The following is an 18,661-nucleotide window of genomic DNA, read 5'->3' as shown; positions in this document are numbered from 1 at the left end:
TAGGTTTGATCAACCACCCACCCCTCCCCCAGCATTGTCCCCCCTGCTGCAATCTCCCTCATCTTTAGGGACTGCCTGTCTTTTATCTCAGCACTTCACACCTCTCAGCTCCCAGCCATCATGCCCACCCTCGGCTTCTGTGGACTCCAACATACACCCCCCTCCCCCAAAATCCTCTCTTTCTATCTCTGCACTTCAAGTGAGGAACGAGCTTCGCATGATCAAGGTGCAGAAGGCTGCAGGTCCAGATGACATCAGCTCCAGGTTCCTGAGGTGCTGCGCAGATGAACTGTGTGGCATCCTAGGATATCTGTTCAACCTGAGCCTGTCACTGGGGAAAGTACCACAGCTGTGGAAGACCTCCTGTGTGGTACCGGCACCAAAGACCTCCCATCCCAAGGACCTCAGCAGCTACAGGCCGGTAGCCCTGACATCACATCTGATGAAGACCCCCGAGAGGTTGGTTCTAAACCATCTGCGCCCCCTGGTGAGGTCTTCATTGGATCCGCTGCAGTTTGCTTACCAGCCTGGCATTGGGGTGGAGGACGCCATCATCTATCTCCTCCACCGAGCTCTGACTCACCTGGAGAAGCCTGGAAGCACTGTGAGGATCCTGTTCTTTGATTTCTCCAGTGCTTTCAACACCATCCAGCCACGACTTCTGAGGGACAAGCTGGAAGCTATCAGGAGTGGACCACCACATGTCACAGTGGATACTGGACTACCTCACAGGCCGCCCACAGTATGTGAGGACACAGGGCTGTGTCGCTGGTCTGCAGTACGGGGGCCCCACAGGGAACTGTGCTGGCACCGTTCCTCTTCACCCTCTACACTGCAGACTTCTCCATCAACTCCCCACGCTGCCACCTACAGAAGTTCTCTGACGACTCTGCCATAGTCGGCCTCATCACAGGTGAGGACGACTGTTGGGGGAAAACTCTGTAAAAAACCCAGGAGAAATAAAGACACAATGAGACAAAGTTACTTTCTTTATCAAACGTGTACACGGGTGAGCTGCTAAGAACAACTCACACCATGCACAGTGGCTTGGTAATTTTTATAGGCACAGAGCACAGAGACAGTGAGAACAGGATAACAAATAATAAACAGATAAAATAAAACAACTCCATATATGGTGCTAGTCTCGTCAGCAGAGAGCTAGGGAAGATAAAACAATCTAAAACAATATGTCCCAGAAACAAGATGTCTTTGCTGGGAAAGTCTAAAAAGATAATTCTAAACTAATCTAACCATAGGCAAAGGGCAGACGAAAGGCATCTTTGTACATTTAAAAGAAGGTAAAGAAACATAGAATCATTTTTCCTGTAACATATTCCCTCCTGTTTTAACTTATTTTAAATGTATACAACAATTGTCTGTAAAGGTTATTTATTAAGCATCTTTAGCAATTTTTAATTTTCAAAATGTCAGCATAGCAGAAATGGAAGTCATTTGGTCTAAAGAATAAAACAAAATAAAATAATAAAAAGAAAAAAGAAAATCATAAATGAAATAACAAGTGGAATAAACAAGAAAAAATAATAAAACTAAACTACAAAAAATAAAGGATAAAAACCTTATATTTAAAACGAAAACTACAAAAAATAAAAGGATGAAAACCTTATATTTAAAATGATGAAAACCTTATATTTAAAATGAAAACTACAACAAATAAAGGATGAAAACTTTATATTTAAAATGAAAACTTCAAAAAATAAAAGGATGAGAACTTCAAAAAATAAAAGGATGAAAACCTTATATTGTACCTGCATAAACTACTAATGCATGATCACTTGACAAGTCATTTTTAATCACCACGTCATTTATTAGCAGTTATTACAAGTTCTCCTCTAACAGAATTGCAACGGGATGCTGTTCTTCTTGAGGCACGGCAACATAAGCAGTCATTGTAGTTGTTATCATCTTTGAAATCATTACTCTTAGGCATGGCAACACACACAACACTAATATGAGCAGTGCTATCATGATGAGACCTAGAAGGAAAAATGGCTTTGCTACAGCAGCCAGCCATGAACCGCTGAACAGCCAGTCCAGCCAGCCTTGTGCTGTAGCTGCTCCAGGTGTGTGGTCAGTGACATATTTTTGCAGAGCGGTCAAATTCTGCAAAGCTTCATAAATGTCTCCTCCAGTTTCGTATCCATCAGGGATAAAAGTGCAACATGTTTCCCCGATCAGCTTGCAAACTCCTCCTTGTGATGCTGTTAGCAGGTCTAGTGTCAGTCTGTTCTGCAGCACCATCGTTCTGATGGCCTGCTGTTCTCCTGCTAAGGCGGTTCCCAGGGTCTTAGTCAAGTTGATGTGTCGTAGCAGAGCATATCGGTTGATTTCCACATGATCCCGCACCTCGGCAACTCCAATGCCGGGGATCAAGCTCTGTAAGAATTTCACTCCTCCTCCCCAGATGCGAAACTCTCCCGGCACTCCAGTGTCCACTGTAATGCCGAAAGAATTGGGTGAGGCGATGTCCACTTCACGTCTCTGTCGGCTGCTTGGGTGATGTGCAACACTTTGCATGAAGAAGACGTGATCTGATAATTGCACCAGGGCGCACAGACCCCCCCAACCTTCAGGGAGTGACAGATAAGCCTTATTGCCACATAGGAAGTACCAGTCAGCCAAAACTCTGGTTCCTCTACTGCTGGGTGCCGTCCGTGCACATCCTGTCTGGTACTGAGTCTTTGTTTGTAGTGGCATTCGGTAGCTGTAGTCGGAGCGACAGTTGAGGCTCATCAGCGTCGTGTTACTGGCACAGGTGGCGTTGATTTTTCCTGCACCTGGATATTTATTTTCTATCCACTGTTCGTCATTAATGAACTTTTGTGTATACTGTCCATTATTGGCAACAGGTTTTGAGGTTTCATTCCCCATTTTTCCAATTTTTTATTATTTAGTGTATCTGACTTATTTATTTATTTATTTATTTAGTCATGCATGTACTTATATTATTTGTAGTATATTGACAACACAGCTGCTATCCACCTTCGCTGGTATGTGGAATGAGAGTGGATGCTCACACGCCCTTCTACTTTCGGACTATTTCCAAAAGCGGTGTGAACTTTACGAGACGGAACTCGACCGTTTTCCCAAACCACCAGCACTTCAGCGAACAGCAGTGAAAGAAAAACACAGTAGGAGCAGCTCAGTCTCTTATTGGACCGTGAAAATTCAGGTTGCTCCGTTAATTAAAACAATACACACACACACATTCACATTCACAGCTTCGACGCGCGCGACCGGAACCCTTATAATAAGGGGAGCTCCCAGAGCTACTTACTCCCTAGACCCAGTCTAGACCCAGCTGGGGGAGCTACCCAGAGCTCCAAAGCTACCAGTCGACGAGCTTCCAAAGCTTCCAGTCGACGAGCTACGCTACCAGTCGACGAGCTTCCAAAGCTACCAGTCGACGAGCTACTTCCGCTATTTTAAATTCCCTGAATTCAAAATGCGCTTTTACGCAAGATTGTGTCAGTGTGTCTGTATCTACCTGGTCAGTGTCGCCGGGTCTGGTCCACCTCGATCGGGGTGGGTCGCTTTCTAAGAACGTTGGCCAAGACTTGAATTTAACGCTCTTGGTCTTTTATCACACACCTAGTATGTGAGCTGTCGACAGGCGAGCAACGTGGACTGGTCATGGAGATGGGACACGATGGAGGCGCTCCGGCTCCGAAGGACCAAGAAATGTTGGGGGAAAACTCTGTAAAAAACCCAGGAGAAATAAAGACACAATGAGACAAAGTTACTTTCTTTATTAAACGTGTACACGGGTGAGCTGCTAAGAACAACTCACACCATGCACAGTGGCTTGGTAATTTTTATAGGCACAGAGCACAGAGACAGTGAGAACAGGATAACAAATAATAAACAGATAAAATAAAACAACTCCATATATGGTGCTAGTCTAGTCAGCAGAGAGCTAGGGAAGATAAAACAATCTAAAACAATATGTCCCAGAAACAAGATGTCTTTGCTGGGAAAGTCTAAAAAGATAATTCTAAACTAATCTAACCATAGGCAAAGGGCAGACGAAAGGCATCTTTGTACATTTAAAAGAAGGTAAAGAAACATAGAATCATTTTTCCTGTAACAACGACTCAGAGCACAGACAGTGGACTCTGGACTTTGTTGACTGGTGTCAGCAGAACCACCTGCTGATCAACGCCGGGAAAACCAAGGAGTTGGTGGTGGACTTCCGGAGACGCAGACCCACCACACTGACTGCGGTGAACATCCAGGGAGTGGACATTGAGATAGTGGACTCTTATAGGTACCTGGGTGTTCACCTGAATAATAAACTGGACTGGAGCCACAACACTGATGCTCTTTACAGGAAGGGTCAGAGCAGACTCTACCTGCTGAGGCGGCTGAGGTCATTTGGAGTCCAGGGAGCGCTTTTAAAGACCTTCTATGACTCTGTCATTTTTTACAGTGTTGTATGTTGGAGCAGTAGTTTATCGGCAGCTGAGAGGAAGAGGTTGGATAAACTCATTAGGAAGGCCAGCTCTGTTCTGGGATGGGATGCAACCTAGATGCATGAAGGAGTGTTTCCGCAGGTCCTTCCTCCCTGCAGCTGTCAGACTGTACAATCAAAACTGCTCCCAACAAACATAGATGTTTACATCAGCGCTGTAACTTGGCACTATTTTATCAACCGATTCACACTATAACCTGGGTTTGCCTCTTATCTGTATTTAATTTTATTTAATTTCAATAACTGTACAGTACTCTGTTTTTGGTAACTATTATCCTTGATGTAAATATGTAAAAAGATTATCTATGTTTCTGTTCTGTGTCCTGTGTACTGTTTGTTTGTATATGTGTTTTTCATGCTGCTGTTACAACCAAATTTCCCCTTGTGGAACAATTAAAGGATAATTCTATTCTATTCTATTCTTCTATTCTAGCTACCAGTGGGGTCCGATCTACATCACTGTAAGCTTCCTGCCATGCCAGGAGAGGTCCAGTTTTTTGTGTTGCTGTTGGCCATCAGCCAAGCTTCCTAAGGTGTCCCATCACCTTTGCCAGCACCAGCCTGGTGATGGCCTGATTCCCTGAAATGAATGAAACACAGCCTTGTAACCCAGTGTATTTCCAGCATTAGGCAGAATGATATTTAAAAAACAAAAACCCCCAAGAAAAAACAAAACAGAATGACAAAAAATTTGGTCAGAAATGGAGAGCCATAATAGTGGTATACAAATGCAAATTTACTATTACAGCTATCTATCCATCTAGCCATCTCTCTCTATCTCTCTCGTTCTTCTTGTTTTCTTTCATTGCTGCTTCAACTGTAATGATAAACTCAACACATAAAACCCTGAGATAGACAAACAGAGGGGAAGGGATTGTAATGGCTTATAGGGTGAGGGGTTGTATGCAGGCAACGTGTGTGAGTGAAGGGAGGGGTGGGAGGGGAGAAAGAGAGAGAGAAAGAGAGAGAGAGAGAGAGGGGAATCAAACGCTAGCTGAATTGGGCCCAAATATCCAAGGTTAATTTTGTGAGAAAGCTGCAGTGCCCAGATAAGACCATCCCTGCAAATGAGTTCTGCCTGCCTGGATTACAGCTAAATTTATGCAGCTTTCCTTATCCTTTCAGAAGCTCCTCTGAAGTGGCATAATTAACATTTTCTGCATGGTGGTAACATTCTTCATTTTAGTGCTTTGATTTTTTTTTTAAACTACTCATGAAGGTACTTAAATTTTGCTTTTTGCTCAAAATTATAGATTTGTCATTGTAATGGTACAAGATGAGTCTTTCACTACTTAATCATTCTAATTACTCAATTGCTAAATCTTTGTCATTACTATATTCTGCACAGATATGGTAAACAAATACAATGCTCCAACTCCCCTAAAGTATACATGCTGTATACCTATACACAGTAAAAAAGGAAAAATAATGACGCAAAACAGACTTCATTACTGACTCATCAATAATACTTTATAGTGCACATATAGTGCAATGCATCCACCCATGCATGCACAGACCACTTAAACAAGTACACACTAGACTGTCTGATAGTAAAGAATTAAAAATCCTGCTTAATGTCCAGATCCAGAGAAATCCTGGAATCTTCAAAGCATGACCAAGATGCAAATATGTTAAGCTGCACTTGAGGACAGTAGGATGTGCTCTGATATTACAAAGCTTCCCCCCCCCCCCCCACCTTTCGCAACCTGCCCCCAGGCTGCTCTGTTTATCTGCTTCCTACACACACACACACACACACACACACACACACACACACACACACACACACACACACACACACACACACCAAGCCATCTCACCATTACCACTGGGGCACCACTGATATTGATATCTCAGTGGCAGTAGCCCCTAAACCACCTCAACTACTGAATTTATGTTTATAGATCGCCTGAATAATCTGGCCTGGTGATTCAGTTCTACAGAGAAGCACAATCATACACACTTTACCCTAAAAATTGATTAAATATATTAAAGCTAATACTTTAAAACAACAACAATAGAAAAAGAAAACAGACAGTTTGCATTCATGCATTTATGCTATTGTTTACTAAAATTAAAAATTATTCATCAACTCAGCTGAACTTGTCGGGATCACTCCATGACAAACCCGAGGACAGGGAAAACACAGGTAAATATCTCCCTCACAGGTAAGTGGAAACAATAAATCAAGGCTTGGAGCCAGGTTTCACTAAATATTGCAAGACAACAATCTAGCAAAGACTGAAGAGCTGCCATTCCCTTAACAAGAGATCACAATGAGGGCATCAGGAACAGGTGCATGATTAAACAAGGTGTGTGGAGGTATCCAATCCAACTTTATTTATAGAGCACTTTAAAAACAACATGGTTGATGGACTGATTCTTATATAATGCTTTTCTACTCTCCCGGAGTACTCAAAGCGCTGTATACAACATGCCTCACTCATACAAGCACTTTCTTCTATACTTAAGTGCAATCTAAGCATTCACACTCTGATGGACGCATCGGAGAGCAACTTGGGGTTAGTATCTTGCCCAAAGACACTTGGCATGCAGACTGGGGAAGCCAAGGATCGAACTACCAACCTTTCAGTCAGTAGCTGATCTGCTCTACCACAGCCACCCCAAAGTACTTTCCAAAGACAATGATAAAAGTTAAAATTAAATCAAATAAACAGTAAAACATGAATAAAATAGACAATAAAATATCCAATAAATAAAATTAACAAAATAAAGAAGATTTAACATGACCAAAAACTGACTAATACTGACTAGAAGCTGACTCCTAAAATGCCTTGGAGAAAAGGTATGTTTTTAAAAGTGATTTAAAAATCTCAGGTTGCCTCTCCAGCCTAATATGGAGGGGCAACTTATTCCATAATTTGTGGGCCACAACAGCAAATGCTCAGCCCCCTGGTGTTTCAGTCTTAACATGGGAACAGCCAGTGTTGGGGAGTAACGGAATACATGTACCGCCGTTACGTATTAAAAAATACAAAATATGAGTAACTGTATTCCGTTACAGTTACCGTTTAAAAAGGTGGTATTTAGAATACAGTTACTTTTTTGAAATAAATGGATTACACGGCGGTATTTTCCTGTTTCATATTCTGGCGGGTCAGGACTGTTTGGGTTTTGTTTGACAGCTACGTTCTGTTGTTCCAGGTGGCAGCATCACGGTTTCCATGGTTACAGGGTGATGCGCGCTCTCTCTGCAACTGTTTGTTTCCTGGGTGAGAGAGCGCCTTTTTGTTAGTGATGTGCGACACCACTGATTTTCTTTCCGATCCGATACCAAGTATCAAATATTTAGGGTGATATCGACGATACTGATCCGATACCGATACTTTGCACAAAAACTTGTTTTATTTATTGTATCTCAAATTATAGCATCATAATGATTACAGGACATCAGATTACTTGTTCTTATCACTTAATAATGCAGAGTTCATCATATAGAAATTAAAAAACTGAAGTTGTGCGCTATTTGAACACCTTGCCTGCCTGCAGCACTAAAGTACTCCGTGAGAGACGTCTGTCTCGCCCTAGCAGCACTTGTCCTTCTCCTCCTCTTCAGTTTGCCTCAACATACGCTCATCATATTCTGTGATATGATTTACCCTTAGGTGTTTGACAAGGTTAGTGATTTTGCCACAACAATACATGCCAACCCTCCCGATGTTTCCGGGAGAATACTGAAATTCAGTGCCCCTCCTGAAAATCTCCCGGAGCCACCATTCTCCCGAATTTCTCCCAATTTTCCACCCGGACAACAAAATTGAAAAACCATATCGCAGAATTCATAGTGCGATAATGTTTCCAACAATGGCGGCAGCGACTTAGTTTTAATATTACTCTTATTTCTCTTTCTGGGTCACAAAGAAACTAACATATTTTCTGGTGAGAATGTAGCTGTGTAAACTTCAAATGTCTGAGCCGACCGACACATCGTCTTCAAACCCCCGCGGTCTTTCACTACTCGGATTAAACATGATATAATAATAATGGTGACATTTAACATATTTTATCCAATAAATAAACCCTGTAAAATGTATTTACCCCCCCCCCCCCCCCCCCCCAAAAAAAAAGCCCTTTTGAATGTCTCCCTAGTATGGCCACAACACCTCAGTCTTGGAGCACTTTTTTGCCACATCTATCGCAAGCCACGTCTCAGCTGTTTGTGGAGGTAAAATAAGTCCGCACATGACTGCAATTACGCTCAGCCATTGTTGTGAGTGCGCACGCCAGGGGCTGTGAGACATTTATACAGCCGTATTTCACACATGACTATGAAAGGCGGAAGAGGAAGTAGTTCCTTTGAATGTTGACAATCCGAATGTTATAGTTTCTTTCCACTGTGTTCCTGTTAATGATAAACTACAAATTTACTCTAAATGACAAAAATATCGATATTTTAATGTGAGAATCGATTCTAGAACATAAATGATTGGTATCGGAGGAATCGATATTTCAGGATCGATCCACACATCACTACTTTTTGTTGTTGTTGTTGTTGTGCTAAGCTAATAGGCAGAATGCTACAGGCATAGCCCTAAAGACTGTAGCCTCATGGGCAGTGTAGTCCCTGCTGCAGGGAGAATGGACTGCCATACCCGTTATGTGTCTGTGAGCGCGAGGAGGGAGAAGAGAGTGGAAAAGTACGAGTTGTCACCGAGCAGAAACGGGAGCTGGAAGCATGTAAATATAATAATAACCACTGCAGCCAAACAGAGAGCCTGACGAGCCCAGTTGTAAGTAAACTATTAAGACTCGACTGTACACTGTGTTCCTGTTTTCCTCTGAAACAATAAGCTCCGTTGGAGCAGTCTTTCAACGCCTCTCTCTGTCTCTCGCAAGCAAACTTGACCTAGACAACAAAGTAAGGCTAGTTTTCAGTTACGAGCCCGACACGAACCCGACGTATTGGACAGAGGTCCCTTTACTATGGTTCGGAGCCGCGGACCTTCAGTAATAGTAATAAATCACATTCATGTAGTTGTAAAAAGCATGGTAATATATTAAGTAATCCAAAGTATTCAGAATACGTTACTCTCATTGGGTAACGTAATGGAATACGTTACAAAATACATTTTGGGGCATGTATTCTGTAATCTGTAGTGGAATACATTTTAATAGTAACCTTCCCAACACTGGGGACAGCTAAGAGTGACTGGTCAGTTGATCTGAGAGACCTTTGTGGAGTGTATATGTGTAGAAGGTCTGCCAGGTAAGTAGGAGCCAAGCCATTTAAAACTTTAAAAGCAAACAATAAAATTTAAAAACAAATTCTAAATTGGACAGGTAACCAGTGTAAAGAGGAAGGAACACAAAAAGAGATAAAAGGTTTGAGTTTAGAGAGCTGCGTCAGCTGAAAAAAGCTATTTCTCACCACTGTATTTATTGGTTTGTTTATTTTAAGAGTTGTGTCAATTTTCACTCCAAGTAAGAACTGGTTTGATGGAGGATGTGAAAGGACCCAAATCAGATGGTGGGACACCAGGGCCACTTGGCCCAAATATAATGACCTCAGTTTTGTTTTCATTAAAATTTCAAAAATTCAGAGACAGCCCTGCTCTGATATCCTTAAAACATTCTAAAATAGGCCTCTGGGAGTAAGGGTCATTGTGTTTCAGGGGCAGATAAATCTGACAGTCATCTGCATAAAATGAAATGAGACATTGTGTTTTTTAAAACTAAGGCAAAACGGAAGTAAATAAATGCTAAAAACAAGAGGCCCGAGGATGGATCCTTGAGGTACACCACATGGGAGGGAGGTGGAGGATGAATAAAATTTACCGAGTGAGACAAAGAAACTTCTGTCGGACATTATGACTTGAATCACTCCAAGGCAGGAATTTTTCATTTATTTATCCTTGTCTTATCTTGTATACAGTTTTAGGATGAAAGAAATTCGTTTTCAGTTCAATGACAATGTGAAGTAGTGGTATTTTGTCAGGGGCAAGCAAGCAAGACAAGCAGTACGTACAGAACGTAGTCAAATCTAAAATAAATATACATCAAAACAATCCCCATCGCTTCCTCTGAAACAGTGTTCTACAACTTCTGGCCTGTTTTCATCTAGCCTTTACACTGCTGCCATTTTTTAAGATGTAGACTTATTTTCCAAGCTCATTAACCCTCTGGGGTCCTGGGTATAATTGACCGTTTTTGACTACTTTTGATTTTACCTCTATATTTCACGTTTAAAATATGTTTTTCTTGCCTTGTTTGGTACCATTATTTTCAGCATAACCACAAATATCTGAAATTTGAGTTATTTTTTCATTTTAGTATACTATATTAGCACAGTTGATCTAAATTAAGACAAAAAATTCAAAATCCAAGTAGAAAAAAGTTATATTTCTTATTGTAAAACCCACAAACATGTTTAACGAATCATTTTCATAACTTGAAATGCAAATAGAAATTGTATATTTCTAAAAATTATGCACAAGTTTTGCAAACAACAAAGTTATATGGTACTATTTACCTAAGAATGCAGCCAAGGCCTCAGGTGTTTTTTATATAACCATTTATTTCTATTTACAGAACAATCAGGTGTGCTGCATCAAATAAGAAGGCACACAAATTATTTGTGCCAGCCCAAAAAATTTAGTTTGTGTTCAGTATAAGACAGAGAAGAACACCAAAGGCCTAAACCCTGCAGGTCTGACAGCAGAAGGTGCATCAGTCCAGTTTTCCATGTGGGAACAGCGTTTACACTGGAATCTGCCTTTGACAGCTTTTTTTGGAGAAAATGTGAAATTCAGCAGTATAACTGACACACAATACAAAACAATAACACTACAGCCTCCAAACACGCTAAACGTCACTAATGTCTCACATATGAAAACCCGCTCTCCCTCTTTCTTTCGCTCGCCCGCTTTCCGTCGCGGGTGTCACTCCTAAAAACTTCCCCTTCTCCCTAAACAACCAAGTGCCACATGTTGCCTTATCATTATTTTGATTGGCTGACATGGTAAACTGTAACACCAATAGGGACGGGGTGTTTTTTCTTTTTCTTTTTTCACTTGCAAAGCGAAAGTGTTTGCTACCGCTGTCTGTAGAAAACACCGTTTTTACCATTCATCCCGCTGTAAACACCAGTGTTTTGTTCAGAAAAAAACATCGGGTGTATTTTTTATCATAACTCTGTTTTACGTGGCCCATCGACACAATTCAAAAACTGGTATGTAGTTTGAAGTCCGCACTTTCGACCCAAGTTGAAATGGAGACTCTGAATCGCTGCATCTTGTAGCTGTGTCATCTTAAATTGGTCATGTGATTTTGACGGGCCGGCGCGTCCGGCGACCCCAGAGGGTTAAGAGCTGTTGTTTTTTTTTTTACACTGAAGGAAATATTTTTTATTTATCTATTTATCTAGATCATTCCTGGAACATAAAATAAGAGACGTGTTGAATAATCAGGAACTTAATCCTTGGCTGTGTCCCAATCCAGCGACCACACGCTTCGTAGTGCACATTTGGAGACCAAAGTGTTTTCCAAATGTGGTCGAGAAATGCGCTGTCGATTTTCCCAAATTTGAAGTGTGGTCCGGTGTACACTTCGTGGTCCCATACAGCGCACAATTCATAGCGCGGTGGGTGTGGATAATTTTGCCAAAAAATACGGCAGACGGCTGATGCGGGCCGGCCGAAGAGTAAACTTTTAAAAGTAAGTACTGAGTATTATGTCACTTATTTATGTGACATAATACTTGTTTAATAATGAAGAACATTAAAACATGACTGTTGGTCACATGTCGGCAAAGTTATGTGCCATTAGCGATGTTTGTACTTCCAGCGTTAACTTGGTTTTAAAGCCTTTAAAATAAACGCCGTTCAATAGTCACCCTTAATCTTACAGAGAATGTGATGATTTTATGGATAATTAAAGTCAGTAATATATCCACAAACACAACAAGCTGAAAGTCAGTGATGCTGCTCGGTTTGCAGTCCTGAATATGACGGCACAAGCAGGATCCACTGCACTGTTAATGTTAGCTATGTTATATTGCTGCCTCTGTTCGATGGTGTCGAGCCAAACGGACTTTAACGTGTGTTTGAACGAGCTGACGGTTCACTTGTTAAGCTGAAAGAAAGATGCTTTAATCACAGGAGTCACACATGTGTCCACTGCACCATCTGGAACTCTTCTTGTTTAGCACTCGTAATAACACAAACACTAAATCCTCCTTCTCTTGTGCTGTTTTGTAGCAGTGTGTACACCTGAGACTGTCACCTGTCTGTCTGTCCTGCACTCTCTCTTTGTTTCTTTCTCTCTGATTGTGGAATAAAAGTATGAACGTGTGTTTATAAGTTACACTTGTGTTTGAATCCTGCAGTTTATCACACATTTGATTTCCATGTGTGACAACTGCAAGTGTCCAGAGCAGTGTTGGTCAAGTTACTTGAAAAAAGTAATCAGTAACTAATTACTGATTACTTCCCCAAAAAAGTAATCCTGTTACTTTACTGATTACTTATTTTCAAAAGTAATTAATTACTTAGTTGCTTAGTTACTTAGTTACTTTTTAAAAACATGATTTACAACCTGAAGAGGTGATAAAGCGATAGATCTTTCAGCCCAATTCTACTTTTTTTGCATAATCCATCATACAAAATGTAATCAAATGGAAAAGTATCTTGTTTTATCAGTTTTAATCTTTTAACTTTATGCATCAAGCAAAAATTTAATCATATGAAACATTCTCTGACTTGTTTAGGGGTTTTTTTTTTTTCGCTGTAAAAAGACGTTTTCTTCCCATGCACAACGGACACTAATGTTTTTGACACTTTTTATGGAATCAAACTCAAAGTAAGGTCAGTACTTCCACGCTTTAAATGCTGCATGCTCATACTCTCTCCCGCACTCGATATATTATCCATTGTTGATCTGCACACAGCTGTTGTCACCAACAGCGCACTCACTTACATGAGACATTCTCGCAAAAAAATCACAGTTTTAGTAACGCAGTAACACAGTGTTCCTACGGGAAAGTAACGGTAATCTAATTACCGTTTTTGCAATAGTAATCCCTTACTTTACTCGTTACTTGAAAAAAGTAATCAGATTATAGTAATGTGTTAAAAGTAATGCTTTACTGCCCATCTCTGGTCCAGAGTGAGGACAGACTGAGGGACCCACTGCTGCACATCATCTGTGAGGCTTTGCACCCCTGATGATCCACCAGGACAAACTCAGCAGTGTGTGAGGAAGAGGAGGAGGAAGATCCAGCAGCAGCTGACAGATGGAGAGAATAGACAGACTGTTCCCTGTTTGTGAAGGACTGCTAGAAAAGTTTAAAATAACTAATTGTCTGTCCTGAATCAGTCTTATTAGGTAATGTTTAAATAATTTTATCATCCCAGTGTTTCCAGTGTGGGAGAAAGTACTCAGGGCCTTCAAGTTACACACTATGAAAGGCAGCAACAAGTTTAATGTTCAGAAACCTAAAGTATGTATCAGCAGCAGAATGGAGCTAAAAATAAATGTTTGTTTCAGTTCTATGAAGCTTTGAGTATTTTGGATTAGTAGTACTGCTGTGTTTGTTGCATCATATTGCTGTAATTGTTTATATGCTTTATATATTATGAGGTAAGTTGATCTATAGTGTTACATCATATTCTATAAGGATGTTATGTGTTTGTATACTTTCTGCCCAGTTTGACCCATTTAGCAGAAGTCAGCCTGTTTAAGGCTCTGATATCTATTCTGTTATGACTTAAAGCAGTTATGACATGGTCTGATTTTCTCACCCAATAAAGGAATATTTAATATATCAGTCTACTCTTCATTTTATCAGAAACAGTTTTCACAGCTTGTACATTTTCTTTTTACACATATATGTAAGCATTGAGCCAAATTTAGTAATCAAATTAAACGAACAATATTTGTCTCTTATATATAATACATCTACATATACACTGTCAAAGATACTTGTCTTTGAGTGACGATTTAAGGTGACAAGAAATTTGAATAAATGCAACTTGTGAATGACACAGAGTTCAAGCTCACTGCTGTAATATATCGTAATAATCAGACAATAACTATAATATTGGCCATATTATATTTACATTGCCAAAGTGAGATGACTTTAGTCTCATGAACATTAGCTAATTGTTATTTACTTACTAATCGTGAAATGACTGTTCAGTACAGAAATGAAGCCCAGCAATCATGTTTTTACAGTCCCGTCGTCTCAGCCTCAGATACTCAACAAATCAAAGTGATGTCATTAAAAGATGAACGAGCAAAACAACATTTTTTCTCCTTCATTTCTGTCAAACAATGCTGTATGAAATGTTTCTCGCGGTTAGTATCATGGTTGCTAGGCAACCTGAGCAGCGCGACGAAGGCCAGACCGTCCCATTTCACAAGCCTCTCACTTCCGCACTACTTGCACTTCGTAGTACCTGCCGTACGTAGTCCGCGAAGTGCGCGTACTACAAAGCTTGCGGTCGCTGGATTGGGACACAGCCACTCTCTCACCCCAAGCGGTCGCAGCAGATGGCCCCGCCCCTCTCTGAGCCTGGTTCTGTCGGAGGTTTCTTCCTGTTAAAAGGGAGTTTTTCCTTCCTGTTGCCAAAATGCTTGCTCATAGGGGGTCATATGATTGTTGGGTTGTTCTATCTGTCTATTATTGTACGATCTACTGTACAATATAAAGCACCTTGAGGCGACTGTTGTTGTGTTTTGGAGCTATATTCTTCTGTTCAAACAAGCCTTTTGTTGATCTACATATTTTATTTTATTTTTTTTACATTATTTACATTTGATCTTTTACATTGTATATAATGTCTATTGATTTTATTGTTTATTTTAATATTTTAATATTTGTGTACAGAGCTTTGTGATTGCCTGTCTGCGAAAAGCGCTTAATAAATAAAGTTTACTTACTTACTTACTATATGAATAAAATTGAATTGAGTTGAAACCCCCCCCCCCCCCCACAAAAAACCATCAACTAGGGCAGATAGCCTATCCAGCTGGTAAGATTTAAAGCAGGGGTTCCCAATACGCTGATCGCAATCTACCGGTCAATCTCAAAGGTAGCGTGGGTAGGTTACATGGCATTAAAAAAGTAAACGTCAGCCTGTCATCCATCCTCACTATAAAATTTGTCACTTGATTGACATACAGGGCAGTCGGCATGACATCTGACCTTTTCCGATGCATTGGTAACAATGCATCCGCGTTAAACCGCGCCAGTTGCTACAAAACTCTAGTAAGCTACCGAGTTGCCTAGTTAGCCTCGCATTAATTCTTCTAAATTCAAGAAAGGGTATAAAAATGAGTGGGGACGCTGAACCAAGTAACCCGCCAAAACCCTACCATTTCCATACGCAATGGGAGGATGTCATATTCAAGTTTGTTTGCCTCCTCTGCAAGTCTACCACTGCTATTCTGAAGAAGGGAAATGTGAAGTGGCTTTGTCGGACTGTTCATAAAATCTACGACACTGACTTCTCACCAAAGAGTGAGCTGGGAAAGAGAAAGGTGAAATAACTAAAATCCCAGTTATCTTACAGCAGTCACTTTTCTCACAGCTGACCACAAAAGTGAAGGCAGCCACCAAAGCCGTGGGTGAGTTACTTCATCGTTAAGCACAAGACGTCCTTGCAAAACGGAGAGATGGTAAAAGAGGCCTTCGTTGGAGCAGCTGACTTATTGTTCCGAGACTTTAAAAACAAACCAGAAACATGACATGACTGATGATCATTTGGAAATGTGCTTGAGGCTAGCTATCAGCAGCTACTGTTCAGACTATGTATCCCTGGCTGATTCCATTTACTGCAAGTCATCAGAGCAAGGTAATATGGGTTCATATAGTTTTGCAAGGTACATCAACATATATTGTACAAATAAAGAATACTTAATATGTTCATAAATAAATTTAGATTTTGCATTTTTATAGAAGGTACATCATTTTGGCTTGGTCATTTTATAGGTGTCTTGTACCTGTATAGGCGTCTTCATTAATCCCATGCAAACGTACACCTATCTGGAACAACCCTGACATATTACAAAACAATAATATGATAAACTTTTCAGATTGGAGTGGTAAAGGAATCAAATATTTAGAACATATACTAGAAGGAACAGAATTTATTTCATTTGACGGACTAGTTAGAAAATATGGGATCAACAAGAAAAGATTTTTAGAATATCAACAAATTAAATCCATAGTAAAAAAGAAATTTAAACCGGGTCAAGTTGAATTACAAACACCACCAAGTGTGGTTCAATTTCTTACTCTTAAAACCCCCAAATTACTATCCAAAATATACAGAATGCTTTCTAAAACAGATGAATCAATATCACTTCCTATTGCAAAATGGGAAGCGGATTTATCAGTTAACTTAGACCTAAACTTCTGGTCTCAGATTTGCTTTAAAACCTTTCATCTAATTAGAAATCCCAGTCTTCAATTAATTCAATACAAAATATTACATAGAGTGCACTATACAGGTCATCGGATGTTCAAGATGGGCTTTACGTCTACCAACAACTGCTCACACAGCCAAACCAATTCACCGGACAATTATATCCACGCTCTTTGGTTCTGTCCACCAGTTCAGAAGTTTTGGCGCGAGATATGTGAAGACTCATCGAAGTGTCTGAAATGTAACATTCCAACTTCCCCCTTAGTGTGTTTGTTGGGCAGCTTAGATAATGTCACTTCAGAAAAGAATATCGCCCATATGGTTTTCACTGCCCTATGCATAGCCAAGAAAACAGTCCTCATGAACTGGAAAAATAAAAATAATCTTAATTCTAACCAATATAGAAATTATCTATTAGATTACATTAGTCTTGATACAGCCTCTGCCACCACATCAGATCAATTGCTCTGGGCTCCTTTGATCAGCTCCATTACCTAGTGGGGGTGGGGGGTCATAGTTTGGTCCCGCCTTCACTGTTGTGATTGGTGTGGGGGTAGGGACAGGCTTAGGGCGTCGGGGGGTTCCCCGGAGGCATCTTCCTTGGGGGGCTCAACCCGGGGTAGCGGTCATGTCCGGTTAGGGGCTCTGTTGGCTCTCAGGTGACTGTTTCCTCGCGGCTGCGTGCAGCGGGGCTAGGGGAGGGTCTGTGCTGACAGACGTGGGTTACTGACCTGGTAGCCTGGCTGCCCCTGGGTGGGTCCGGGATGGGCGTGAGGTTCTGGGGGCGCTCCGTCTCTGGGCTGGGACCCGGACCGGGCCTCGGGGGCTTGGGTCCTGGTTGGTGTGTTGCCGGGGTTGTAGGCGGGTGGGTGCATGGGGGCCCAGCCCTGGAGCAGGGTGCCGCCAGTGCATCGAGCCACCTGGGGGGCTCTTCAACTGGTGGGGGGGGATTGTCACATCTTGCAGGAGCTTTCCTCTCCTCAGGAGCTCTCTCTGCAGGAGGGGGAGATACAGGAGAGGTGGAGGAAGATCTCAGCCTGGGTGTTTATTGTCTTATGTAGTCTGGAAGATGAGTGGATGGTGGGGTGGGTGCAGTTTTCTCTGTGGTGGGGTTGGGTGGACTGTCCCGGGCTCTGTGGGGCCGGGAGGCGCTGCTGCACTGGGCCCCGGTCTGGATGGGCCCGGGCCCCCTTTCCCTGGCGGGTCGCGGAGTATGGGGGTGCCTACTGGGGTCAGCGGGGGAGCTGGCCCCAGGGAGGGGTCACTTGCCCCTCCCTTCCTTCCCTCCCCATCTCCAGCTGCCTCCCTCTTCCCGCTCCACCACAACCACCCACACATGCAGGACCTTGGAGTAGGGGTATGTCACCAGGGTGCAGAGGAGGCTACCCCCCCCCCCCCCCCCCCGTCCCCTTCTGGCTGCCTCTGCCTCAATTTTATCCCACAACTTAGACATTCACATTACTCACACTCTCATTACACATACATATAGGATCTTGGGGGTGGGCACGATACACGGAATCCAAAGTACCATCAGGGTGTACACCCCACCCCTGGCGTCATTGCCCACCTCTCAATTTTAAATACACGTAGACATTGAGGGCTAGCAGGAGGGACCATGCGCTTACCTCCATGCCCTCCTGGGTTTTAAATGCACCTTAGAACACACATGCATCAACACTACAATGAGCGGGTGGAGGGAGGTTTGGAGTCTTCTCTCACCCCCATTCTCTGTGACCTGCTGGAGTGGGGGGGCTAGGAGGAGTAGTTGGCCATTGACTGCGGTCTG

At 41.9% G+C, this 18,661-nt stretch overlaps 1 protein-coding gene across 1 annotated transcript; it reads right to left on the bottom strand.

Annotated features, from left to right (window-relative positions):
- Positions 1–1,818: 1,818 nt before the first annotated feature.
- Positions 1,819–2,889, bottom strand: LOC147304602 (syncytin-A-like). The gene has a single exon (XM_086279524.1). The coding sequence runs from the start codon at positions 2,887–2,889 to the stop codon at positions 1,837–1,839; it is 1,053 nt and encodes a 350-aa protein (XP_086135650.1). The 3' UTR covers positions 1,819–1,836.
- Between the last annotated feature and the right edge of the window lie 15,772 nt (positions 2,890–18,661).

Source organism: Aulonocara sp. 'chitande type north' Nkhata Bay, linkage group LG22, assembly GCF_057382095.1.
Source record: "Aulonocara sp. 'chitande type north' Nkhata Bay isolate Kocher_YH1m ecotype deep benthic linkage group LG22, A_spYH_male_GT1.1, whole genome shotgun sequence".
Taxonomy (NCBI): domain Eukaryota; kingdom Metazoa; phylum Chordata; class Actinopteri; order Cichliformes; family Cichlidae; genus Aulonocara; species Aulonocara sp. 'chitande type north' Nkhata Bay.
Note: the sequence above shows the minus strand (reverse complement) of the source record. Positions and strands in the feature narration are given on the sequence as shown.

Excerpts from the sequence above, each read along its gene's own strand:
- LOC147304602 (XM_086279524.1), bottom strand. The coding sequence starts at position 2,889 with ATGGGGAATGAAACCTCAAAACCTGTTGCCAATAATGGACAGTATACA.